The following is a 25,194-nucleotide window of genomic DNA, read 5'->3' as shown; positions in this document are numbered from 1 at the left end:
GCAAGACCCAAATACCGCATCCGATATGGCGAGACTCAGTGCAAAGTGGCAGAAGCTTCTGGATGCCGAACCACTCCAGCGTTCGTCCCAGGTGGTCTCGGTCGTCGGCCAACATGCCTATGTCTTCGGCGGAGAACTGCGGCCTCGCGAGCCCCGGGACAATCATGTCCACGTCATCGCTTTAGGCGAAGGTCAGTCGCTGCCAGATGAAAGAAGACCGGTTCTCTGACTACTCACCCAGCCCCTTCCCTATCCTCCACGCTGGCGACGTCACAATCTCCTTCCGCACGGGTCGGAACGGCTTCTGCCACCCTGAATGGCAAGATCTATCTCTTCTCCGGGCGCGGCGGTGTCGCGATGGCGCCTATCGAGGAGCGAGGGTCGGTATGGGAATTCGATCCTGCCCTAGGAGCGTGGTCGCTCCTTGATTCGCACTCGGAGGCCTTTCCTGCCGCGCGGAGCTATCACTGCATGACCAGCGATGGGAGTGATACGCTGTATCTACACGCGGGCTGTCCGGAAAAGGGCCGGCTAGCGGATCTGTGGGCCTTCAGTCTCTCGCGCAAACAGTGGACGGAGCTCGCGCCCGCGGTAGATCCCCCACGCGGGGGCACGTCGATTACTTTCGTGAAGGGAAAGCTGTACAGGATGAATGGGTTTGACGGGAAGACTGAGCAAGGTGGAAGCGTGGACATTTACTGTCCTGTGACCAACTCGTGGATATCACACGCCTTCCCGCCCGATGGTAAAGCCGGACCAACCCCGCGGAGTGTGAGTGTTTTAGTGCCCGTTGTTCAAGATGGCCGTGACATCCTCCTTACCATGTTCGGCGAGCGGGATCCGAGCTCGTTGGGTCATCAGGGGGCTGGGAAGATGTTGGATGACGTCTGGGCATTTGACATTGAAAACAAGACATGGGCAGAGGTGGACGCCCAAGGGGATGAATCTCCTGTGGCACGGGGCTGGTTCGATGCTGATGTGGCTGGTACGAACACAGTTGTCGTGCATGGCGGACTAGGCGAGTCGAATAACCGTCTGGGAGATATCTGGAAGCTCGAGCTTGTGTGATTGAATTCAACCCTTAGTCCAGCAGACTAGAGATTAATCATATGGCGGTTGATTTGGCAAAAGAATCTCAACTGTCTAGTAAGACATAAATCATGGAAGGGGGAACTTTTCGATGAAATGTTGACCCGCCTTATCAAAACCACAGACCACCAGGTTCACCGGATGGTCAATATCCAGCAGCTTGAACTTTGGGATTTCTTCTGGAACTGCGGGCAGGGCAACAGTCACTGTCCGGCCTTGTTTCCAGTACACCGCAACTTGGGCTATTATGCGCTTCACGAGATGCGTCGGATAATGGGAGTGCTCGTAGCCCTTGCCATTCATCTCGAGCTGTGGCCATACGACATCCAAGATATGATGGAAAATCTCATCTGATTTCCCAAGCAGCACGAGTTGAAGTAGCACCTCTGCCAAGCTAAGCGTGTACACATCGGCAGTGCTCGAAATAGTGAAATCCAACATGTCGGCTATTTGGCATATAGTATGGGCGATGTTCTCAAAGGCAGTGACTTGACGGCCGTTGGCCATCGGGAAAGTCTGGCATGATGTGCCTACTCCACTTGACTGTTCGAAGGCGGCTTCACAGAGTAGGCAATAGAGTGCGTTCATGGTATCTCGATGAGTCGAATAGTCTGGACGAGCGAAGAAGCACGGGGCATCACATTTGAGTCCATGTTGAATCGAAAGGCCGTGTAGGTCTGTTGGGAGTTGGTCTACACTGAATCGAGCTTTCCACACCTTCAGACGTTCTTTTTGAACATCCAACAATCCCAGAAGATGCGAGGTGTGCACAAAGCCTTCCTGGGCCTCGGTGTACTCTTCAGGTGCGCATTTCCTTCCTAGCATTTTGTTCAAGACCTCATGCGCAAGGGTACCAACCTCACTTGACGACTCAGATATCTGGCGGCTCTGTGCCACGCAATGAAACACCACCAATTTGGTCCGGATCTCGAGAGTCTTGATGAGGATGTCGTATATAAGCTCGTTTTCACCCATTCCTAGTACGCAGTTGAGATAGAGGTGCTCGGTGACATCGGGAAGGAGATTAGGCCCAAAAGAACTAGCTCCTTGCCCTTCCAGGAGCAGTGCAGGCGGCTTTGCCGGTCGATGCGATGTGCAGAGACGGAACCACATTTGCAATGAATCGGGTCCGCTGGGGGAATCTGTAATTTGGGTCCGATTCTGCACCACAAACTGCACCGACTCTGTAACCGCCAATCGAAAATTGAGATGATTGGTCGATGCGTGATGATAAAAGGCAATCAGGACGTATGCAGCAAGAATTGCAGGAGCCTGATATTTGAGTTCGTCAGAGTGCGCATTGCGACAATACCAGATCGCGAGATCGTGATACAATTGGGCTTGACAGTGGTGCGCGCTATTGATCAGAGGGCTGAAGACTGATTTCCGATTGTCGGTTGCTGAAATATGGCTCTGAACTCGCGCGTCAAGCATCGAGAGGTTCGACGCGGATATGCAAAGGAGGGCAAAGCGTAGATAGGGTAGATGCAAATGGGCCTCTGTAAATTGAAAGGAAGTTGCGGGAAGAAGATGCCGCACATGGTCATGGAAATGAGTAAAGTAAGTGGCATCCAGATCGTTTCGGGTACTCAGGGTGGGTGAAAGTTGCGGGGTGGAAAAGTCCCAAAACCGATTAGGGATCTGGAGCTTCAAGGCTCCACTGTTGGCACACAAATCAATATCCAGGACGCTGGGCTTGGAACTGGTCACCGGTGGAGATGACACCAGTCCAGTCGTGGTAGGATCTTGCTGCACCAGCGCACCAGTAAGATTTCGAAAACGAAAATCGGTACCATAAACACATTCGAGTGACAGCCTTGTGCAGGCGTGACACCGAGGCTTAGTCTCATCGCACTAGGGAGGGTTAGAAGATTCCGGAGCGTGGAACTGGGGAGGACGATACTAACCCTCTTCCCTCGTCTGCGGCACGACCTGCAACCTGTATGACGACGACGGATCTTGGGTGGATTGATGGTCTGAGACTGCGCCGTCTGCACCGGCATATCTTGTCTAACAGGGAGTTGTGGTGATATCAGCGCCTGCGAGTCGCAACCCACAAGGTTGAAGTTGAAAAGCACCAGGCGATCGCCGTTGGGAGGTACGATACGCCAATACGCGTATCGTATCACCGCCGGCGTTTCCAGAATACAAACACGCAGTCTACGGCCAATCCATCCATGTTTAATATCCAGGAATTGATGAAGCAGGAAGTACCTCATAACAGCCTCGATGGATTCTCGGAATCCACACTCTATATTCCTGTCTCACAGTCGGGACTGACTCGCGGCGAGCTCTTTGCGAAGTCTTTGCCACGAATCGATGCCTCGCTGGGCAGCAGCTTCTGGTCGAGTGTCCTTGCTACGCATGCGACGATCGAATATCTCCATCGAAACCCAACCCGTAAAGCCCTTGTCCGCGAGCCATGCCCTTGCAACTTGCAAGACTGGCAAGTAAGCACCCATATTGGTTTTGAAGGGGAATGGTCGCGCATGCTTGGACCATGTGAACTGCGGTGCTTCGCCTTCCAAATACCACGGGTGAGCCGTGGAAAACGGAGGATGGAACTTTTCCGCATCGGATAGCTGAACGTAGAATATTTTATCCAGAGGGCAGCTTCTCACAAAGCGCTCCAACGTCTGCTGAAGCCGTTGATCGGCATCGGGAAGCTTCCCCGACACAGCGAACGGATCGGCCCATAACTTGGTGATGATATGAAAGGTGTCCAGGCATAACCCGAAATTTGGCCGGTCGACTGCTTCTGCCAGCTTCAAGGAAGATTCCCATGTGGAGTGATAAGTTGACCAGGACATCGGCTCGTAGGCAATGGATACAAGTGGCTGTCGGGCGCTTCCGAGATCAGCCAATTGCTGTAGCTCCGACACGACGACGGCGTCGCTGCCAATCGCATTGGTCTTGAACTGGGAAGGAACCTGAAGATAGGGGGTGCGCAACACGCGGGCAATTTCAATCCAATGTGCGGCTTTTTGTAGTCTATCACTCAAGGAAGACCTGTCTCCCTCGTAGTTCTCGAAAGGTGCCAGAGACAGGATGGCTAGGCTGGTATCGGCGCATATCGCTCTGGTTTTCTCAGCGCCGTCCAGCGTGGCCAAATTCTGGGATTGCGAGTATGCCTCCAAGTCAGAGAAGACTATTTCAACGCCATCGTAGCCGGCCTTGGCTGCTGCACGGAGCTTGTCTTCCAAAGTGTAGGATGGGTGTTGACCGAGGGACACGGTACTAATGGCCAATCTGTTGGAGATCATCATGCTTGGCGGAACACAAACAGTTAACCTGCGGGTTAAACAGAGAAGACAACATTGTCTGTCATCCAAATCCTTGCGTTGTGTCCGACTTATACGCAGTCTGGATGTGGGTGCGGATTCTGGTTTCCGATCTCCCCTCCTGTCGGGAGAATACACCGAGGTTGCTCTCTATGGAAGGCATCGTCGCTCTAGTGAACCAAGTGATGTGACAAGGATATTCTGTTCACTAGCGATTGAGCATATAGAGTCTGGGTTGAAGCTGGAGTCTGGCCTGAGAAGAATAGAACCAATAATCGATCTGTCTACTTTTCTGACATCCCTTCATTTCATAATTCTTCTTGTTCTATAGGCTGCTGCTCCCTGAGTTCTGGGCTAGGAATTGAGGCGATAAAATCCAGAAATCTCCAAGCACCTGGGGTGAATTCCCTATACCGACATCCTCTTACTGGGCAATGCCCGCTTAGAAATGTCGGCCGTTCCCCGGAATGATCAAGTAGAAATCCACGGCTTTGCTCGATTGGACGAGAGATAGTTTCGGATTTGGTTCCACAAGGATTCTTCATAGTTCCACCAGTTCCTCTTGTAAATCGACTTCTTGGTGTCCGTTCAATGGCGGGATGCCATGACAATCCTTCTCCACTCGGGTTGCATCTTGCAATTGCGATTGCACACTCTCCCACGGGGCTCCGAATCACATTTGCGGGTGCCTGGGAGGGAAGTGAGATGGGAAATCGCAGCGTCAGCGATGGCTGTGAGCTTCGAATCAGCTTCGATTGCCAAGAGAGTGAGCTCCACGATGGATCGCCCGCGGATCGCGCATGGAGGGGTAAACTCCAGATCTTCATCTCCCTCGCTTTCTTCTCTTTCTTCTTGACATCCATCCCATCCAAGTCCAATTGCCTCTTCATCGAGCTTTCCAGAGCTGGAACGAGCTTCGTTCCACCCCGTCATCCACCATGGTTGCTAAAAAACTCACTCTCCGCAACAACACCAACACCCCCGTCATCCTGAAGCGCATTGAGCGCTTCCGCGCTCCAGAGAAGAAGCGAGGTGACGAGATCACCTCGCTGGCCATGAACTTCACCCGAGTCTTGACCAATACCACGCGCACCAATGCTCCCGTTGTTGCTATCAACCAGGACACCCAGCCCTTCGACGAGCAGCAGGGGATTGACCTCCGCCTGGAGCCCTTCAGCACCCAGCACACAGAGCTCGATGCGTATAGGGATTCCGACAAGGAGCGCTTGCGCCTGACCTTCGAGGTTGAGGGCGAGCAGCACCAGATCCAGACCCCCGTGCCCTCCTCCGAGTCGGCCACCATGAAGGCCCTGGCCGAGAATCCCAGGTTCCGGCTGACCGGTGTCTATGTGATCCCCGAATCCCACCTGGCCATCTTCTCCTCCGCCAATCTGCACGCCTGGATGCAGGAGCTGCGCGACGACACCTTGCTCTCCGCGCTCTCCATCCCAGGCACTCACAACTCACCCACCTGCCACGTCGCACCCCCGTCTGTCCGCTGCCAGGCCGTCAGTCCGCGCGAGCAACTCCAGAACGGCGTGCGTTTCTTCGACATCCGTGTGCAGCCGCAGTACCCCGACGACCCGGCCAAGGACGAGCTGATTCTCGTGCACAGTGTCTTCCCCATCTCCCTGACCGGCAACAAGTACTTCCGCGACCTGATGCGCGACGTCAACGACTTCCTCGAAAAGAACCCTTCCGAGACGCTGATCGTCTCCGTGAAGCGCGAGGGCCCCGGCAACGCCAACGACGAGCAACTGGCCCGCATCCTGCAACAGCACTATGCCCGCCCCGACAGCCGCTGGTGGGTGCGGCCCAAGATCCCCACTCTCGGCGAAGCCCGCGGCAAGGTCGTCCTCGTCCGCCGCTTCAACCTGCCCGAGGACCTGGCCAAGGAACATGGCGGAAATGGCTGGGGCATCGATGCGGCTGCGTGGGCTGACAACACACCCCACGCAGTCTGCCCCAGCGGCCAGCTCTGTATCCAGGATTTCTACGAGGTCCAAGAGTCTCTGAACATTGAGAAGAAGATCGACTTCGTCAAGGAGCAAATTGACCGCGCCAGTAAGAGCCACTATCCGTTCGGCGAGTTGCCGAATGCTCAGGAAGCTCGTAAATACCCCTTCTTCATTAACTTCCTGAGTGCGAGCAACTTCTGGAAGACGGATACCTGGCCCGAGAAGATTGCCGCCAAGGTGAACCCTGCGATCGTTGATTACATCTGCCGTCGTCATAAGGATGATGACGGTGATTGCTCGACGGGTATTCTGGTGACGGACTGGGTTGGTCTGGATGGAGACTGGGACCTCGCGCGCTGCATTGTGGGCATGAATGGTAAACTGCGCATGAGGCAAAACTAGACATGCACCTTTTTGTACATTGAGCACAAGCTATGATCGATTACATTCTTATTTTGATTTTTGGCTGGTACGATATCATGGAGATGATCCATACATCAGAGCGAACTTGAGAGGTTTCACAAGTCTTGGTTTTGCGCAGTATACACCCGTCCTGAATGAAAACAAGCTCAAAATACTCTAGGATAGAAAAAAAGACCAACGGGATGCCAATATTATACAAGAATGAGAATGACCGTGGTCAAACTAAGACGAGTCGCTCTTCTCGCCCTCGCCCTCGCCCTTTTGCTCGTCCTCCAAGACGCTTCGGCGGCTCTCCATGGTAAAGTACAGGCTCTTGCCAGCGCCCTCCAGAGTGCTGGCGACGCTGGATCCCATGCTCTGCAGGGCCATGACGAGCTGAGAGCGCAGGCCATCCATGCCGCCCTCAATGCTACCGACCCACTTGGTCTCGCTGGCGTCGAAGACCTTGCCGTCCACACGCGCGGCCAGCAGGTTGATCTTCTGCAGACCACTCTGGACAATGGGGTCATGGTAGTCAGGGTTACCCCTGCGGGTGGGAGCGGGGAAGCCGGCTTCCTTAGGGGTGAGGATCGACAATGCGGCCTTCATGTGTTCGGGGGAAACGGCAGGAATAGCGAGGACGGCAACAGGACCGACAAGAATATCAGAGAGCTCGTGGCGGCCCTTCAAGTGCTTGACTGCTGCATAGGCAGTGCGCGACAGATCATGGGTGAGTGATGGGTCATCCTTAGAGCCCGAAACCGCAGGCAGTTCGGCAGAGGTCTGTGTGATGGGGTCGACGGCGCTCGGGGGCTTGCCAGAAGCCAGCGAGGCCTCGTTGGGTCGAAAATACTCGACAATGCGGATCGCAACCTCGAAGATGCTGGTTTGGATCGTCTGCAGCTTGATGTAAGGTGCCAAAGGCTGGGCCGTCCGCCCTTCGGCGGCAATCTTCTCATCCACCTTTTGCAGAGCCTTCGTCAATTCTCGTCGAATGGAGGCCCATTCCATGGACTTTAGGTTGTTGTGTTGGAACAGAACCAGAAGAGGGGATGTGCGGAGGATGGACGTGTATTGGCGCAGAAGCTGTGACCGACGATATTCAGGACTGCGGTGCGAGGGAGGCTGGGTGGGAGGAGTTCGCGAGATCGGTGCAGGAAAGCGTGTCATCTGCTCAATTGGCGCGGCAGGCGTCACGGCCGGGGCCGCGGCGCTGGTTGCGCTTCTGGCAATGCGCAGTTCATAAGGGCATCGGAGGGCTTGTCGGCGAAGCGACGAGAGCTGTAACCGCGGAGGCATTGTGTCTATTGTGTTACAGGTGTGGCTGAACACAATTGCTGGATGGTTGGAGTGGACCAAAAGTACCTCGGAGGTTGGAAGGGCAGTTCGCCGAGTGATATTTTATGACGCCCAAAGGGGAAAGGCGCCAGAATGAGCGGTGAGATATTCTGCCGATGATGCGTGATGGATGCGAGGGGCTTTCCTTTGAGTCATGGCTGGCTGATCGGGCGTTTATATGACCCATTGAAGTCTCCCTGGCCCGTGGAAAGTCTTTTAACCCTTCAATCCTGCTACAATGACCTCTGAAAAGTACCAGAAGCCGGAGGTGGTCTCCATCTCCCCTCTCCTCAAACGCCTGGCGTACCCCTCTACCACAGAAATCCGCGTCAGTGCAGAAGACATTGCTTCGGCTTTTGCTCTCATCTTCGATGACCGATTGTCAGACATTCAAACTGCAGCGCTCTTGACCCTTCTCCACTCCACGGGAAAAGACAAACAAGCAGATGTTATTGCAAAATGCTCTCACCGGATGCGCGAAGCTGCTTGCCAGATCGACAAGGACTCGCTACAGAAGGTCGTCAAGACCCGCGGGCGCCGCGAAGGAAATTACAATGGTGGACTGGTGAGGAGATTCCTGAAAATGAGACTATCTGTCTTTATTGACGAAACATGGATTTCAGTGTGACATTGTCGGTACCGGAGGTGATTCGCATTCGACTTTCAACGTTTCCACAACATCCTCGATCATTGCGTCGCCGCTCCTCATGACCGCTAAGCATGGAAACCGGGCTCAGACTTCTTTCTCTGGGTCTGCCGATGTTCTCAACGCTATCCAACCGATACCCCCGAACATCAGCGCTGTCAACGCGAGCAACGTGGCCAAGGTGTACGAGGAGACAAACTATGCGTTCCTGTTCGCACCCAACTTCCACCCAGGTATGGTGTACGCCAACCCGGTCCGTCGCGGTCTCGGCATCCGAACAATCTTCAACCTCATGGGTCCTTTGGCCAACCCGGTCGAATGGGCGATTGAGGCTCGACTAGTCGGTGTTGCTTACCAGAGCCTCGGCCCTATCTTTGCGGATGCTCTCCGGCAGGCCGGATCCAAAAAGGCACTCGTTGTTTGCGGTGAGGAGGACATGGACGAAATCAGCTGCGCGGGTCCGACAAACTGCTGGAGGCTCTCCGAGTACCCCAATCCTGATTACAAGCAACCGTCCGGAGGCGATCAGGACTCCTCCAGTGACGAGGAGAACCCTCGTACGCTGGTCAAGCTCGACACTTTCCAGCTATGTCCGGCGGACTTTGGTCTGCCCTCTCATCCCCTCACCGAGGTCTACGGACGCAAAATGCCCAAGGATAATGCTATGAAGTTGATGAGCATCCTTCGGAACGAGCTCCCCCGTGACGACCCTATCTTGGAGTTCGTTCTCATGAACGTGGCCGCTCTGCTAGTTACATCCGGAATCTGCGAGGCCGATACAAGCAACATGGGTCCAGGCGATGACGGCCAGGTCGTCACGGAACGTGGTCCTGGCGGCGGGCGCTGGAAGGAAGGATTGCGCCGGGCACGCTGGGCGATCGAAAGTGGGTCTGCTCTCAAATGCATGGAGCAATTCATTGAAGTCAGCAACAAGCTGCAATGAGCATGCTGGGCCTTATCTATGGTAGAAACCATGTCTTTCCTTTTCGAGAGGCGTAAGGTGTGTTTTCGCCTTGTCGCCTCTGCTTTCACTTTCCGGGCCAGTTTATGGACATGTGGATGTTTCGGGCACTCGACAACGCCGCCGCACGCGTTGAACCTAACATTAGAAAAGCAATTTGGGATGGTTTTCGGGTACTTTAGCGAGATAATGATGAAAAGTCCAGCTGGAATTTCTTTGAAGCAGAACAAAGTGCTCGTCCGTATTTGTTGCAGGTTGAACCGGCCAAGCCGAGGCAATCCCAGATGAGAGATCGCAGTCTCATGGTATATGTACACGAAACTGGGGCGGAACTCCAAAGCGCCATCTGATGCAAGATTCGTCGAAAGATCAAGATAAAAGAAACAACCGGTCAAAGGTATCGCGAGCCCATTCCCATCAACTCCGCAACGTCAAAGCCTTCACGCCTCGACGTCTTTTCCCCTTCGTTGTGTGGACGCTATTTCACCGGGCTTCGAACTGGACCATACTATCCAAGGGGGAAACTCGAGTCAGCCAATGCGACTAAAAAGACCAGAGCACTGGCGCGGTTGGCAAAGTTACTCACCGTTTGGTTCGTTCCTTGTAGAGCACGCGGTGTCCGCAGTCCTTGCAGCGAATCTGGTCCCCGCGCTTCAAGGGGACGCGGGCGGAGCACTCGCCGCAGAGGTAGACGACCGAGGGGGTGTCGACGGCCATGGTGCTGCTGAATCCACCATCGTTGCTGAAGGCGTTCTGCGTGCCCATCGAGGGGACCTGGTAGGCTTCGCGAGACATGATTGGACAGGCGGCTGTGAGTAATACTGGTATGCGACAACGATTTCGTGCGTGCGGAAAGCGACGGCGACTTGCAAGGTTGAAGGAAAGGATCGAGGTGGTTATGGTGAGCGTCGGCGAGATTCTTTTTTTCATTCGCGGCGGGACCGGGGATGCTTATGTCATCACACGTGACGCTGTCAGAACCGGAGCTTTTGGAGATCTATGTATAGGTTTCTAGCTATATAGTAGGTATCTATTCATGGAGGTTCTGAAGTGCCACGTTCCTCCGTTTTTGAGGCAGTTGGCTGTTTTGAGATCATGGAGTGAGGTTGTTCATTCTCCACCTCTAACCGATCCTCGCAGTCGTTGAGCGAACATCTATGGATATATACCCGGCACGGCTTATTTATATCGGTCACCATCAGAGAATTGTCAAAACAGGCAAAATCGATCAAGCACGGCAATGCTAAAAAGTTCCATTGTATTGATCTACAGATATTTTATAAAAATTATCATAATATAGATCGCCCTTGGAAGACATCCTTTGCTGGCCTCACTGCTTGTAATATTCGTCCACCCAGGCTTTTATTTGTGCCACTTCTGCATCAATGACCTTTTGAACGCCCTCATTGACAGCACCATTCTTGAGAAGTAGATCAGAGCAATGGATTCCATCCGGAATAATATGGACAGGTGCAGAAGCTCGTGACTCGAGCGGCCCTCCAGGGCGGACGGTTGACGAGACACCTGTTTCTCTCCAGGGATCATGTTGACTATCCATTTGCATTAGCACGATAGGAAATATCAAAATCCTAAGAGTGGACTTTTTAGAAGCCATACCCGTTTGTCCAAGTCAGTCGAGTGGTGTTGGTCAAGTCCCAGCCCTTAGTCCACGCGTTAACTTTATCGGCCGTTTTGCCCTTTGCACTTCCATAAGTATGTCCGTTAACTTCGGGGAAGTAAAGAGGACATTGTCGTTGCCAGTATGCAGCTGAGACGGTACGAGAGACAATGTTCGGGACGTCGGAAGGTGCACCACTGGTACAGTCAGAATGCTGTTCTTTATACGCTGCTATGGGACTTACTCCTGCCAGTAGAAGAGTGGCTCATTGCAGAGGAACCACTGCCATTGCCTGTCGACAGCGTTGCGGACTGACCGATCGGTGTAAATGGGGCTCGAGGTATTGTAAGTGTTGTAGCATGCAGTGGTGTTTTTATCAGTCCAATAGCCGTAGGCCGCACAAGCTAGTTTTGGTTTTCTCAATTAGCGCGCCGAGCTCTTCGACGAAGCATATTATAACTTACATCCAGGGAAGTAGACGGTTTTGAACCATTTGGCGTAGCCTTGCAGTGCCTTTTGGAGGCCAACGCCTTCTGCTCCTGGGACAGTGCCTTTCCCATTTTCCACATTCTAAGAAACAATATCAGTATGGGGGGATTTGTTCATGGCAGAAAATATCAATCAAAGTACCTCGATGTAGTCGCAGAACTCGAAGAATTCAGAGTATCCGGTATAAAAGGTGTTGGACTGCCAGAGCCAAGGACCATTCTCGAGGGCACTGAGAAGAAATGGGCATCAACATATGCACATGCTAAGGACTATGAGAGGGTATAAATACCTTGCAAAGTCATCAAAATGCTCAATGTCACCCAGACCAAACAGATCCTTGAGTTTCTGAATCTGTTTCTCTGTTCCGTTGTTGTTGAGACTGTCGATGTAGTTCACCACTCGCGAGAGATCGGTGCTACAATTCTTGGGCATGCCCTCCTGGACCGGTGAAAAATATTGCCACTGGACTTGGTGTCAGCAGGAAGCATACCAAATCTTTTACCTAGTCGTGGATAGTTAGACTCACGTAGTCGTAAAGAGCCTCAACCGGTGCGCTGGAGGCGTGATACGCCCAGAATGTACCGGGAGAGGTCGACTCGGTCCATGCGGTAAGGGCACCACTATAGGAGCCTCCACTCAGAACCCATGGCTTCAATATGGTCAGTGAGTAACAAAAAAGCTTGCATGTGGGAACCATACGGCATTCTGAGCATTGCTGCTGCTGTTCGTGTCGAACGGGAGCTTCACATTCTTTGCAAAATAAGTGAGATCCGCAATCGAGTTCGCCAACGTCAAGTATTGCAAGTTCTCTGTTGTCAGGTCGTCATAAGGAGACGATTCTCCCCAGTACCGATCTATATCAAGGCAGGCAAATTAGTTCTATCCTGGCCTCCGAGATCAGGCGAAACTTACGCTCAATCAGGAGGACAGCACCCTTGATCTCCTGTGCATAGAGACCAGTAATGGTCTCGTTGCTCAGGTAGCCAGTGTATCCACCGGCTGCCTCTTCGCCAGGAGTGAACAAAACCACCTGTTCCCGACCTTCTTGTTAGACTAGTTATTCGGGGCTGGGATGCCGAAGACAAGCCTAGATACCGGAGAACCCTCTCCATCCCACCACTCCGAATTCCACCAGTAGCGCTGGGAGAATGTTCCGAGGCTTGGGTTGCTGTGATCAAGTAGTTGCTCGAATGTCGACTCGCCATAGGTCGCCGTGGACGCAGCTTCTGAACGTGGCGCAATCGGTTTCGGTGCAATCGCGGCCTGGACGGTGGAACCACTCAGTGCGAATAAGAGTATACTACAAAGAACAACCATCGTGACAGTTTGAGCGTGAAGGGATGAAAACAGCAAGACCCAGAAAGGAGGCCATGGGGGGCACCAGTCGGCCTTCTTTTATAAGAAGGCACGATAGCTACTCAGATAGCGTCGTGCCGCTACTGCACGCGAATCATGTAGCTCACTCTCCGTTGCACTTGAAGAACAAGCTAGGCTCCTCGCAGTGGAGAACCCTAGCGCCGGAGCTTCCACGGGGTGCAGAGATGGGATAGTCGCCATTTCGGACGGTGGAGAGGGGAGCTTCTCAGCCTGAAGTTCCTCGGTGGCCGCGGATGGGTTGTATATCACACTATCCTGGGCTGCGCCACACTCGCGCATGCCCAAAAGTCACAATCCGACAGTGTTTTCCTTGTTGGTGATCTCCTCTCTGGTGCTGCTGTTCTTGCTGTCTGGTTGAGTTAGTTGGATTGTAGGGTTATGTGCCGCTCTACCGCAGCGGGGTATTCAATGCAGATCGTCCGTACAAGTACCGTCGGAAGTCCGATCTTGCGTGCCATCGAGGAAATGACTAGCATGCTTGATGTCGACTGGTTGCTGATAAGTAGCCAGGTACTAGTCAATCATCCCTCGAAAAATCAATCCATACCGCAATTCGAGTGGTCGCAATCGAGAAACGCAATGGTCCCTGAAGAAGACGATTGTATAGACTCCACCAGAGTCTCCACTCCACACTAGTACATAGTGAGTCGCATCGTCGCAAGGTCCGCCGGATACCCGATCAATGAACGGAGGGTTTCGTGCTGGGGTGGTGTAACTATCTCTATTTTTGAACTCAGCAGCCTTCTGTTAGCATGGGTTTTTACCGAGGTGTTTGGAACTCCAGAGCTTGGACAAATCAGAAAGTCGTATATTCGTTCAGTATAGATTGAAGTCATTTCTCCAGTGACCCGGAAGCGAGCTTCCGGATAACGATCATGATCACGATCGTGATGCATATATGTTCTTCATGAAAATAGTAAAAGAGAAGTATGGTATCCCCCCACATGATATGCAACCGGAACATGATGGATGCCAACGCCATGCAATAAATGGACCAGATGAAAAAAAAAGAAATTTACCATCCACCACCGATCTTTCCGGCAAGCTCGACCACTCGAGTCGTGTCATTATTTGAAGGTGGATCCTTCCCAACATCGCTTTCCACTTTGCGATAAGTTGTATAGACCAGCTTGGAAAGAGGGCTTCCAATGAACTGCGACCAGCGGTTGAGACCCTCGTGGATTCGAGCCTCTTTTTCAGCGATAGAGGGTGGCTGGGACTGGTTGTCCAGGTCGGGCTCCGAATCCGACTCCATCGAAAAGTATGCTTCGTCCACGCGAGCGAGCCAAGTTCGCTGTTCGTGAGGCGACGGCTTGGTTGCCTCGGTATCCGTAATCTCCATCGTTTGGGAAGAGGATGTAGCCTCCCGGGCGTCCTCCACACGGATTTGACCACCGCCATTAGTACAGCCACCCGGGCAAGCCATCACTTCCACATAAGCGTAGTCTGATCCTGAACCAGCGGAGGCAGTATTGCGGGATGCAGCCTGACGTCGGCCAGCCAAAGGCTTTGCACCGGGCATTCGGGAAGCACGAGCAGGCTTCAATTTTCGAACCAGGTTCTGAATATTTCGGAACCCATAGTAACGAGCTGCCTTCAAGATGGGCTGGCCTTGGAACGTGACCACATACTCGACAACATCTGCATTCCGTCCACGATTTGTGACAAGCTCACTGCCAGGATTGCGAGCCTGGAAGGTGGTCAAGACGTGGTGTAGGTACCCGCCGGAAGTGCCAGTTGCCAGTGACTGCTCGGCGGAGGAATGTTTGAGCGACACAAACGAATCAAGGGTCTTTTCTGGAAATGATGGCACGAGGGATGAAGGAAGTGACTGGAGAGGCAGTGTGGGTAGCGATAGACCTCGAGAAGAGGCTAGGGAGAGGAGCTCGCGCGTTGTGATCACACAATCCACGTCACGAACAGGCTGATGATCCTCAGGGTTCTCACCAAAGCTCTCTCGCCAGGACATATCTGTCAGCTCCTCTCGACTGGCCTCCAGCTTCTTGTCGAAACATGGCATGACTGCCAGGTGCCATATACGAGACGGTGGGATTCCAAGAGATTTGCTCAAAACTGTCTTGAGAAACGTTCCCGATAGAGCTTGCGGGGATTTGAGTCTAGACAGATGAGGAAGAACAAACGGATGTGTCTTCTCAGCATAACAGATCCAGCCAGGGCATGCAGACGACAGGATTGGTCGCTTGGGAGGTGCATTTTCCGAGTCTCCGCCTGAAGAAGTATTCTGAGCATTGAGTGACTCCGAGACCTCATCCGCGGTGAGAACCAGGACAGCCTCTCGCATGACGTTTGTGTCCACAACCCATGTAAAGCCACTCCCATTCCTTCCGCCACTTCGCAATCCCCGCGGCCCACTGAGGAACTGGTCGATCATATGCCCCGCTTCCTTCTCCGAAATGCCATAAGTAGCTGCCAAGCTAGCCCTTACCTGCGGGCTGACACTTGCGACAAATATCATGCCCTCCCCGAGAGTGTTGGGGTTTGCCAGGGCTGTTCCATTCTGTCCTTGTGCCAGAGGAATCTCCGGGTAATTGTCGAGTGTATTGAGAACTTCCGTGTGAGACTGGAGCGAGACCAAGACTGCCTCAGCTGAAGTGACACAGCCAGAGCAGGCAAGGCAGTCGGTCAAGGAGATCTGTGCTGGTGGGAGATTTTCGGGTTCGACTTTGTCTTCTGTTGTTACTTCGTAGGGGTTCTGTGATTAGAAATCAGTAAAAGGTTGTGTATATGAGACAGGGCTCCCAAAGCTCGCGATACTTACCTCAGAATCCTTCGTGTCCTTCTGTGGAAGTGTTTCAACGGGTTTAATGCAGGCGACACCGGGCGAAATGAAGTCATTCAGATCGTCTGCCGACAGGATCGCGCTCATTGTGGCGGGATGCCGCTTTGGACGATGGGGACCCCGCACAGCAAAGAATAAGCCCGGCTAATCACTGACACTCAAGTCTCGAACAAAGGATAAGTGTGAAAGGACTCGAGATTGCAATGCGGTAAGAGTTTAAAAGAGAACCAGAGAAGCTGCCAAAGGAAAATAGGTCGAGAAGGATGACCAACGAGCGCCGCGGGCTTTGTCATCGGTGGCGATATCGGCGCCGATAAGCTCTGACCGCCGCCGCAGGATGACACGCGCTATCATTGGCTGCTTCCGAACTATTCCCTCAACTGTTGCCTTCCACCCTTCCTCTTTCATCGCCGCAGCTTTCTCTTTGACGTGAACAACTCAGTCTGTTGCAGCCTATCAAGACCCCTGAATCCTAAACCAGTATCCACTCAGCTTAGAGGTATAAAGGAGACCCAAGTCAAAATGTCAAGTCCAAACTCCCCGGATCCGTCTCATGCTCTGCCTTACCGCTTGAAGCCAAAGTCAGACGTTGTTTCTGAGAAAGTCGAGAAAGACGACCCTCGACTATCAAGTTCTGACTCTGGTGCTCTCACGCCGAGTATACCCGTTGCTTCCGACTCATTTGAGTCGCCTTCAGCAGACTCTGAAGCCTCCCCACTCGCTCTAAAGACCCATCTCCTGCTAGAGACACAAGCTACCCGAAAAATGGCTGCACAAGCGATCCCAAAGGGCAAAGCTCCCCAGTCCTCAAAATCGAGCACCAGCTACGACAGAAGGGCAATGTTGCGCCGTGTCGCTACCGAGACTGAACAAAAGATATCGTCGATCTTTAGCGCCAACAAATACAAGGATCTTCTTGTCGCGCACCTGCTGGAGTCTGAAACCACACCACAACTTGACTCTACCCATAAATTCTATCCAGCTCTCAAAACACAGGTCAAAGTTGTGCGAGAAGACACATACGACGCCGCAATCACTCTTCAAAGTGCGCACGACATTTTGGAAAGTAACGACACGGGATCAGTCTGCGTTTTAAACCTAGCAAATGCATTTCGTATGGGGGGTGGCTGGAAAAATGGAGCTATGGCCCAAGAAGAAGAGCTTTGTTATCGCAGCACGCTGAGTATAGCGCTTCCTACCAGATACTATCCAATGGGACCGCACGCATGTATCTACTCGCCCAGCGTGATAATTTTCCGAGAAAACCACAAGAAGGGATACTCATACATGTGGATGGACAAGCCTGAGCTTCTTCCCGTGGTGAGTGTCATCAGCATGGCAGCAACACAAAACCCAGCGCTAGACGCCGATGACCCATCTCGGTACCAACATGCGGGGGAACGAACATTGATGGAAGAAAAGATGCGCCTCATTCTGCGAGTGGCAGGGTATTATGATCGTCGACGGCTTGTTCTCGGGGCACTTGGGTGCGGAGTATTCAACCACCCTGCCCAGGAAGTGGCGAATTGTTGGAAGAAGGTGCTCCTGGAGAAGGAGTTTAAGGGGTGGTTTGAAATGGTCCTATTTGCTGTGCTAGATAAGCCCGATGGTGCCAATTTTACCACCTTCAAAGCAACTCTGCACCACCTGGATCTGAATATGGACTGAGATATGTGATTTCTCTCGTTGTTTCCCTTGGGCGGTTTCTGTCTCCTTTAGTTTATGTGGATTTTGTCTTGCCTTCTCACAATGTAGTCAGAGCATATCTTGAAGCTTTCACAGAGTGCCCTGCGCTTCCAACTCATTCACCTTCATCCGTATGTGTTGTTGCATATCTATTAGTACAGTGAAGATCAACTATTTGGCTGAACGCGTTGAGCGTCTTCGACCAATATTTGCTTTCTTCTCCTCGCTATCCTCCTCCTTCACAACCGAGCTACTCTTCCTTGAGGACCCCCGACTCTTGGTCTCGGGTTTTGATTCGGTCTCCTCTTCCTCTTCCTCTTTAACTGCACGTTTTCTCTTCGACGCAGATGTACCATTCCCGTTCTCGTCAATGTCTTTAGCCACTGCGCCTGTCTTCTTTTGGACCGATGGAACCACTGCACTTGTCCTGCCGCCAACAGTCAGAAAGGTAATCCGGTCTCCATTTGGAAGAACTGCGGGTTGATTTTTCTTTCCCTTTCCCCATCGATGTTTGAAGAGCCAGTGTTCAGGGAACTTCTCGGAGTCTGCTAGGACATCAATTGCAGTGGAACACACATAGTGCATCGAAGTAGTGAGCTCCTTCATCTGATCCTCGCTCAATGTATTGCTGTACTGTTCCGGGTGGATTTTGGCATGATACAAGATTTCATCACTGGGTAAAGTTAGCGCATGGGAAGGTGACGTTTGTGAAAGCGCAACGTACCCCATCCAGTTCCCGATTCCGCTGATATTTGCTTGGTCAAGCAGGAGAGCCTTGATTGGAACCTTCTTGCTCCTCAGCTTTTCCGCCAGCCAGGATTCTGTCACAATATCCTTATCCGCAACGGGATCCGGCCCGTTCTCCTTCAACGGAGTGTGGTTGCGAATCTCGTCAGCCGGACAGTCCACCAGTCGAATACGACTGAGCCTGCGAGGATCCACAAATGCTGCCTCTGTCGTGGGTTCATCGCTCGTTTCCAGCGAAAACTTGCAGTATTTCGGGGGCCACTCCTTATCTGCAGGTTTGTCGGAGCGGTAATAGTATGTGTCGGCGTCCTTGATCTTGAGCCATCCTGCCATCCCAAAATGCATCACCGCGTGCGGTGGAGAAGACATGGTTATCCAGAAGTATTTGCCTTGCTGTCCGGCGCCAACAATCTTCTTCCCCTGCATCGCCTTTTGAAATTCGGCTGCGCTGGTCCCCACTTTGCCGTACACGATATCATCGTGCTGCGCGTGCACCTTGGAGAGGGTCTTTCCCACCAAATGCTGGCGAATAAAATGTACAATGCGCGCAACCTCGGCAAGCTCAGGCATGATGGAGAAAATGTATGAACAAACCAGACTAAAAGGAAAGTGGAAAGACAGAACCAGCATGCGGAGAAGGCCGAGTCATTCCCTTCGCATTTTGGCCGCAACACGAACGCGCCGCGCGATCACGTGCCGTAGTAATGGACATTAATCAGCACTAGTCCCGATGGGGATGAGGAATTGCCGCAGCTTATGACGGCAACACCAACTGCACCTGCAACTCGTCACAACTGCAACTGCAGCAGGCTACCTGCATTCTGCAAGCTGAGATCATTGTCAGCTGTGCTCTCCTATATTGAATATATAACCAATATTGGTGACGGCATTTCCAGCTGCGACTAATTGCATTTGAGTTCTATCATACACCACCTGAATTGGAATTCCGAATCTCCAATCAAACTGGAGTGGTTTTGGGCTACGGACAAGAATCGTGGTTCTGAGGAGGCAGACAAAAAAATCATGTCACAGGCATCATCTATAGAGGCCCCGGCGCTGACTCCTCGGTTTTGTTTCGACGAAAGATTGCTCCGAGGTTCGTATAACTTAACTGACCCTTTTGGATACCCTTGGCACTAACTTGAATCTTCTCCCTAGATTTCTTGCGTCTATCTCGATCGACTATCGATGATTCAATTGCACAGAACCTCAATGCGTTAATCACTCCCGCCCGGATGGGATTTGACCCATCTTCCACTGCTGTGCGGCAAACCGATTCCCAAGGTCGGAAAGCAATCGATCCTCAGGCTTGCCAGGGCTTCAAGGATAACGTGCTATTCCCTTCATGGCAAACCCGCTCAGATGTCCTAAATTACTGCGCCGGTGTGGCCACCAGTCCCGATCCCGAGGATCCGGACTTGATTCTACGACAGACCGAATCCGCCCGGGATCGCGAACGGGTCGTCGATGAACGATTGGACCCTTACTCCGCTCGCTTCTTCCCCCAAGAAGCAAGGACTGAGTCACTAGCCAACTTAGTTCGCAATCAACGCACTGTTGAAGAGATTATTCGGGCTCGGACATGGGGCTTGGTGACTGAGAGATGTGGCGGCACTTCCCAGTCCTGGGAGGATGCTTTAAACACATGGCGACACCAAAACCAGCACTGAGACTCCTTGTACCTATGGACTTTTCCTTTTGACCATCTTCATTCTTCTTTTTTAGGTCTATCGTCCACTCTAGAAGATGTGGTCTTTGAAATGTACAATACTGCATATATATAGCGTTGTTACAGCGAACATAACCATTGAAATATGACCCAAAATTGCATATCGACGATTTTGAGAAAGTCTTGAAAGTGGGTTTGCTTCACGGCGTGGCTGCGCGGGCGCATTGAACCCGTAGACCGACGCAATCGTCAGCCTTTCTTATCGGGCGGTTCGCTCGTGCCAAGTTCGGACTCGGAGACGCCGCTCCCCGCACACATCGATTCCTCCCTCGCACAAGTCAATTCACCCAGCCATCGCCCACCATGCCGCAACCATTGAACTCCAAGGACCAGTCCTTGTTCCGTCAAGTGGTTCGCAACTTTGAGCTCAAGCAATACAAGAAAGGTCAGGCCTCACCCTCACCCCACTTCAATCGCCCGGCATAAGCTCACGTTTTCATCGTGCCAGGCATCAAAACGGCAGACCAGGTTCTTCGCAAGAACCCTAACCATGGCGATACACAGGCGATGAAGGCTCTGATCATGAGCCACCTGGGGCAGTTGGAGGAGGCGTTTGTGCTGGCCAAGGAGGCCCTGCGGAATGACATGAAGTCGCACATTTGCTGGCACGTCTACGGACTTCTATACCGGCAAGAAAAGAACTACGAAGAGGCCATTAAGGCTTATCGTTTTGCCTTGCGACTTGAGCCCGAGTCTCAGCCTATCCAGCGGGATCTGGCGCTCCTCCAGATGCAAATGCGGGATTTCCAGGGATACATTCAGAGTCGCAGCTCGATGCTGCAAGCACGCCCGGGATTCCGACAGAACTGGACAGCGCTCGCAATTGCTCACCACTTGTCCGGTGACTTGGCGGAGGCAGAGAAGGTGTTGACCACCTACGAGGAGACTCTCAAGGAAACACCACCGGTGGCGGACATGGAACATTCTGAGGCTACCTTGTATAAGAACACCATCATCGCGGAGAGTGGGAACCTGGAGAGAGCGTTGGAACACCTGGAGAAATTTGGATACCGGTGTACGGATGTGCTCGCCGTCATGGAGATGAAGGCGGACTACCTTCTGCGACTTGATCGCAAGACTGAAGCAGCAGAGGCATATACCGCTCTTTTGGACCGCAACGCAGAGAACTCGATCTACTATGACGGGTTGATCAAGGCTAAGGGGATCCCGGAGAATGACCACAAGACTTTGAAAGCTCTGTATGATGAGTGGGTGGAGAAGTACCCGCGCGGCGATGCGGCCCGACGCATTCCTCTCGACTTCCTAGAGGGCGAGGACTTCAAACAGGCAGCTGATGTCTACTTGCAGCGGATGCTCAAGAAGGGTGTTCCCTCATTGTTCGCCAACATTAAGCTCCTATACAGCAATCCCGCCAAGCGTGATGCGGTACAGGGTCTGGTGGAGGGATACGTCTCTGGGAAATCGAACACAGAGGCGAACGGGTCTGCAGACCCCAAGGATAACAATGAGTTCCTATCGTCATCCTACTATTTCCTGGCTCAGCATTACAACTACCACCTCAGTCGCAACCTTACCAAGGCCATGGAAAATGTCGACAGGGCTATCGAGCTTTCACCAAAGGCCGTTGAGTATCAGATGACCAAGGCCCGGATTTGGAAGCACTACGGCAACTCCGTCAAGGCCGCAGAGGAGATGGAGAAAGCACGACTCCTGGATGAGAAGGACCGGTACATCAACTCGAAGGCCGCCAAGTACCAGCTCCGCAACAACGAAAACGACCTTGGCCTTGACCTCATGAGCAAGTTCACGCGAAACGAGACTGTTGGTGGGGCGATGGGTGATCTTCACGAAATGCAGTGCGTGTGGTATCTTACTGAGGACGGCGAGGCGTATCTGCGGCAGAAGAAGTTGGGCCTAGCTCTCAAGCGCTTCCACGGAGTCTACAACATCTTCGATACCTGGCAGGAGGATCAATTCGATTTCCACAGCTTCTCCCTGCGGAAAGGCATGATTCGAGCATACGTCGATATGGTGCGCTGGGAAGATCGCCTGCGCGAGCACCCCTTTTATATTCGCATGGCCCTCTCCGCGATCAAGACATATTTGCTGCTCAGTGATCAGCCTGACCTTGCCCACGGACCTATGCCCGACGCGGTCAACGGCGCTGAACTCCCTGACGAAGCTGAGAGAAAGAAAGCTCTCAAGAAGGCCAAGAAGGAGCAACAACGCCTGGAGAAGATTGAGGCTGATAAGCGGGCAGCACGGAAGGCCGCTACTGCCAACGCTAAAGATCTGGACGGCGAGGTCAAGAAGGAGGATCCGGATCCTTTTGGTAACACTCTGGTGCAGACGAAGGACCCACTCAGAGATGTGATGAAGTTCTTGACGCCGCTGCTCGAACTCAGCTCGCAGAACATTGAGGCACAGTGCCTTGGATTTGAGGTCTACCTTAGGAGGAGTAAGTTGAGCGCAGTGGACACTGTTTCCTGGAATTATTACTGACGTAGGACCTCGCAGACAAGCACCTTCTCGCCCTCAAGTGTCTCACAGCAGCCCATGCTATCGATCCCTCCAACCCCACCCTCCACCTCCAGCTCCTTCGATTCCGCAAGACTCTTGATAGCCTTCCCGAGCCTCTTGCTCCCCAGGTCGCCGAGGTTGTCAATGCCGAATTTGAGAAGTTGCTCCCCAAGTCCCAAAAGCTCGAGGAGTGGAATGAGTCTTACCTGTCCGCCAACAAGACTAGCGTTGCCCATGTCCAGGCTGCCCTGTCTGGTCGCCAGCTCCTGAATGCGGATTCCAAGCCGCAGTGCGAGAAGGAGTTGTTAGCCACCCTCGACACTCCCGAAGTCACCATCGACGAAGCTGCCATTGGCCTTGATCTGCTGAGCAAGTGGGGCAGCGACAAGGCTGGTTACATCCAAAAGGCGAACAAGAAGTGGCCCGAGTCGTCAGTCTTTGAACTGAACTGAATTTCCTAACCTGGTCGAGCTATTGTTGTGTTTGGCTGCTCATTTGGATCGGTCGTGCAAGACTCGCGGGGTCTGTTAGTACCGACGATGGTTCCAAGCTTCCACTTCCACCTGACGGACCCAACATCAAGTATCAATCAACTGGCCTTGCATGGAAAGACTTCGGGTTTCCTCTGTTGGATGCCTGGCAAGAGAGGAAAGCCCAGGCGGATTTATACCTTTTGACATCCGTCAACCTCTGAAAACAAAATATACTCATTGAATGTAAAAGTAGTTCTATATGCTAAGAAAAGCCTGTTGGCAAGATCTATCTGGGACCGTTTCTACAGGCCCTCCACGTTTAGTGCCAACGAACGAGATTAGAAGATGTTTAGATTTGGGCAGTTTGTCATGTACATTTCCAAAAGGACAAAACAGCGCCTATTGTACAAACCGAGGAGGGAGTGGATATGCAAGAATGGGTAAACAGGATGTCAGCCCTCATGTCCGGAAGAGGGAGAAGAAAAAAAAAACACCACCACCTTCTATTATGTATAACACAGGACTCGCTTGAGAACAGGGTACTTACACACCCTCCTCCCCGTCAATGTTACCCAGAATGGGCTTTCTCCTGATCGTCTCCTCATCCTCGCCGTAGCCGTACTCAATCCACATACGCTTCCAGAAGGGAACGTGCGGCGGACGTTCTTCCCCGAGGACATACTCTGTCTTTTCAGCAATGCGATGAGAACGGGCTTCATTCTCTGGTGAGAGAACCGCACGCTGCATACGTGAGGCAATACGTTGGTCGAGCACAATGTCGTCCAGCCACTCACGCTCTTTTTCGCCTTCCTCGCGCTTGTGAACGGACTTGTGCCACTCCTTTTGTTCATCCTCTAGAACGGTTTGCTGCTCATAATTGCCACTGGCAAGGTCTGAGAGCGAGCCATCTGGGGACGGAGTAGGGTCAATCGTAGCTCCGCTCAGTTCGGAGTCAGCGCTGAAGGATTCATCACGATACGATCTTGCGCTGGATGCGAGAACAAGACTCGCAACCTCACGCCCAATTTTGTCGGCGACACTTCGCTGGTTCAGGAAACGATAGATGCGAATGGGGGTGTTCAGGAAGCCAAGAATGTGCGGGAATTCAATAGGGACGGAGCTTTCGAATGTTTGAGGTATAGAAGGAGGGAGGTGAGCGGAAGAGTATTCGGCAGGGGCGATGTAGGCAGCTTCCGGACCAGTAGGTTTCTTTGGCTTCTCCGTTTCTTTCTCAGTCTCGCTGTCAGCCTTCTTCTCCGAGCTGTCCTGCTGCTCGGAGGGCTGATCACCATCGGCCATGTCCTTTGTAGACTCTTCTGCTCCCTCAGGGGCAAGGGCTTCCACCGGCGCAGGCGGGGGATCCAAGGGCCCAAGCCAGCCCTCATGCAGACCCCGGACATATTCCTTCCATGTGTGTCGGCCAATCACCAAGTCACCCTTCGGGCCTGGCTCATCCTGAATACCGATGTGCTCACGGGTTTCCAGCACAACTCTTTCGACACTGGGCTCTTCCACAACCGTGCTCGGTTCACCGGCCTTTCTTCTCATCTTGCGAATCTTTTCAGCCGTGCCGGCTCGCACCTCACCTTCCCGTCGGCCTTCCACCACAGCATAATCCAACGCCGCAGCGGTCAGGATGGGCTTGACATATTCCTTGAAGTGGTCCCGAGCCACACGCAGGCCATCACCTGGAGGAGCAGCAAGATAGACAGTCATTTTCCGGCGCATGTGCTCCACTGCTAGCGGCTCCTTTGCAATATGGGCCACCAGTTCACACCATTTTTGCTGCGCGCGTCGTTTCTCGCGCCGGTCATAGATCAAGGCACCAGTAAAGGATCCGGTGATGGTAAAGAATATCATCCAATTTCGCGAGGGGAGTTTGAAGCGAAAATTCGGCAAGCCTGTGGTCACGTTCCCCCATTAGCACCCAGTCCTTCCCCCGGGTTCTCTATTGCAAAGATGAAGCCATACCAAGCATCCTGAGGGCAGGATTGGGCGGTTTGGAAGCCACCTGAGGCTGGCTAGGGCCTGTAGCAGCACCAGTCTTCGATGAGTCGGCCATTGTCTTGTAAACAGGCAGGCAACTTAGCGACTGAGGCGAGCTTGCGCTGCGGAATAA

At 52.7% G+C, this 25,194-nt stretch overlaps 14 protein-coding genes across 14 annotated transcripts; 6 read left to right on the top strand and 8 right to left on the bottom strand.

Moving 5' to 3' along the window:
- Positions 1 to 25: 25 nt before the first annotated feature.
- On the top strand, positions 26 to 1,068 carry N7459_009573 (Kelch repeat protein; the record flags this gene model as incomplete). Its single annotated transcript, XM_056948741.1, has 2 exons — positions 26 to 191; positions 242 to 1,068. 2 exons carry the CDS (start codon positions 26 to 28, stop codon positions 1,066 to 1,068), a joined length of 993 nt encoding a protein of 330 aa, XP_056795966.1.
- A 90-nt stretch (positions 1,069 to 1,158) lies between these two features.
- N7459_009572 (uncharacterized protein) lies at positions 1,159 to 2,523 on the bottom strand (the record flags this gene model as incomplete). Its single annotated transcript, XM_056948740.1, has 1 exon — positions 1,159 to 2,523. The coding sequence occupies one exon, from the start codon at positions 2,521 to 2,523 to the stop codon at positions 1,159 to 1,161; it is 1,365 nt and encodes a 454-aa protein (XP_056795965.1).
- An 830-nt stretch (positions 2,524 to 3,353) lies between these two features.
- On the bottom strand, positions 3,354 to 4,355 carry N7459_009571 (sugar phosphate isomerase/epimerase family protein; the record flags this gene model as incomplete). Its single annotated transcript, XM_056948739.1, has 1 exon — positions 3,354 to 4,355. The coding sequence occupies one exon, from the start codon at positions 4,353 to 4,355 to the stop codon at positions 3,354 to 3,356; it is 1,002 nt and encodes a 333-aa protein (XP_056795964.1).
- A 953-nt stretch (positions 4,356 to 5,308) lies between these two features.
- On the top strand, positions 5,309 to 6,730 carry N7459_009570 (phosphatidylinositol-specific phospholipase C; the record flags this gene model as incomplete). The annotated part of the gene is made up of 1 exon (XM_056948738.1): positions 5,309 to 6,730. The coding sequence occupies one exon, from the start codon at positions 5,309 to 5,311 to the stop codon at positions 6,728 to 6,730; it is 1,422 nt and encodes a 473-aa protein (XP_056795963.1).
- Positions 6,731 to 6,973: 243 nt separating this feature from the next.
- Positions 6,974 to 8,029, bottom strand: N7459_009569 (mitochondrial 54S ribosomal protein uL10m; the record flags this gene model as incomplete). Its single annotated transcript, XM_056948737.1, has 1 exon — positions 6,974 to 8,029. The coding sequence occupies one exon, from the start codon at positions 8,027 to 8,029 to the stop codon at positions 6,974 to 6,976; it is 1,056 nt and encodes a 351-aa protein (XP_056795962.1).
- Positions 8,030 to 8,306: 277 nt separating this feature from the next.
- Positions 8,307 to 9,657, top strand: N7459_009568 (anthranilate phosphoribosyltransferase; the record flags this gene model as incomplete). Its single annotated transcript, XM_056948736.1, has 2 exons — positions 8,307 to 8,633; positions 8,692 to 9,657. 2 exons carry the CDS (start codon positions 8,307 to 8,309, stop codon positions 9,655 to 9,657), a joined length of 1,293 nt encoding a protein of 430 aa, XP_056795961.1.
- Positions 9,658 to 10,158: 501 nt separating this feature from the next.
- N7459_009567 (Rpo12/RPC10 RNA polymerase subunit family protein) lies at positions 10,159 to 10,470 on the bottom strand (the record flags this gene model as incomplete). The annotated part of the gene is made up of 2 exons (XM_056948735.1): positions 10,159 to 10,183; positions 10,262 to 10,470. The coding sequence occupies 2 exons, from the start codon at positions 10,468 to 10,470 to the stop codon at positions 10,159 to 10,161; spliced, it is 234 nt and encodes a 77-aa protein (XP_056795960.1).
- A 535-nt stretch (positions 10,471 to 11,005) lies between these two features.
- On the bottom strand, positions 11,006 to 13,099 carry N7459_009566 (putative serine peptidase; the record flags this gene model as incomplete). The annotated part of the gene is made up of 10 exons (XM_056948734.1): positions 11,006 to 11,225; positions 11,293 to 11,490; positions 11,538 to 11,697; positions 11,758 to 11,863; positions 11,924 to 12,011; positions 12,072 to 12,244; positions 12,309 to 12,431; positions 12,482 to 12,636; positions 12,695 to 12,812; positions 12,878 to 13,099. 10 exons carry the CDS (start codon positions 13,097 to 13,099, stop codon positions 11,006 to 11,008), a joined length of 1,563 nt encoding a protein of 520 aa, XP_056795959.1.
- Positions 13,100 to 14,174: 1,075 nt separating this feature from the next.
- On the bottom strand, positions 14,175 to 16,046 carry nar1 (iron-sulfur cluster assembly protein NAR1; the record flags this gene model as incomplete). The annotated part of the gene is made up of 2 exons (XM_056948733.1): positions 14,175 to 15,872; positions 15,939 to 16,046. The coding sequence occupies 2 exons, from the start codon at positions 16,044 to 16,046 to the stop codon at positions 14,175 to 14,177; spliced, it is 1,806 nt and encodes a 601-aa protein (XP_056795958.1).
- A 435-nt stretch (positions 16,047 to 16,481) lies between these two features.
- N7459_009564 (uncharacterized protein) lies at positions 16,482 to 17,627 on the top strand (the record flags this gene model as incomplete). The annotated part of the gene is made up of 1 exon (XM_056948732.1): positions 16,482 to 17,627. The coding sequence occupies one exon, from the start codon at positions 16,482 to 16,484 to the stop codon at positions 17,625 to 17,627; it is 1,146 nt and encodes a 381-aa protein (XP_056795957.1).
- A 189-nt stretch (positions 17,628 to 17,816) lies between these two features.
- Positions 17,817 to 18,962, bottom strand: N7459_009563 (putative formamidopyrimidine-DNA glycosylase; the record flags this gene model as incomplete). Its single annotated transcript, XM_056948731.1, has 2 exons — positions 17,817 to 18,318; positions 18,370 to 18,962. 2 exons carry the CDS (start codon positions 18,960 to 18,962, stop codon positions 17,817 to 17,819), a joined length of 1,095 nt encoding a protein of 364 aa, XP_056795956.1.
- Positions 18,963 to 19,415: 453 nt separating this feature from the next.
- On the top strand, positions 19,416 to 20,062 carry N7459_009562 (MIX23 family protein; the record flags this gene model as incomplete). The annotated part of the gene is made up of 2 exons (XM_056948730.1): positions 19,416 to 19,488; positions 19,551 to 20,062. The coding sequence occupies 2 exons, from the start codon at positions 19,416 to 19,418 to the stop codon at positions 20,060 to 20,062; spliced, it is 585 nt and encodes a 194-aa protein (XP_056795955.1).
- Positions 20,063 to 20,424: 362 nt separating this feature from the next.
- On the top strand, positions 20,425 to 23,054 carry N7459_009561 (peptide alpha-N-acetyltransferase complex A subunit NAT1; the record flags this gene model as incomplete). The annotated part of the gene is made up of 3 exons (XM_056948729.1): positions 20,425 to 20,506; positions 20,570 to 22,540; positions 22,600 to 23,054. The coding sequence occupies 3 exons, from the start codon at positions 20,425 to 20,427 to the stop codon at positions 23,052 to 23,054; spliced, it is 2,508 nt and encodes an 835-aa protein (XP_056795954.1).
- A 564-nt stretch (positions 23,055 to 23,618) lies between these two features.
- N7459_009560 (Tim22-complex subunit TIM54) lies at positions 23,619 to 25,137 on the bottom strand (the record flags this gene model as incomplete). Its single annotated transcript, XM_056948728.1, has 2 exons — positions 23,619 to 24,976; positions 25,047 to 25,137. The coding sequence occupies 2 exons, from the start codon at positions 25,135 to 25,137 to the stop codon at positions 23,619 to 23,621; spliced, it is 1,449 nt and encodes a 482-aa protein (XP_056795953.1).
- Positions 25,138 to 25,194: the final 57 nt, after the last annotated feature.

The sequence above is a fragment of the Penicillium hispanicum genome (assembly GCF_028827665.1).
Source record: "Penicillium hispanicum strain IBT 35686 chromosome Unknown utg000008l_segment0_segment0, whole genome shotgun sequence".
Lineage (NCBI taxonomy): Eukaryota > Fungi > Ascomycota > Eurotiomycetes > Eurotiales > Aspergillaceae > Penicillium > Penicillium hispanicum.
This window is presented reverse-complemented; position numbering and strand designations above follow the sequence as displayed.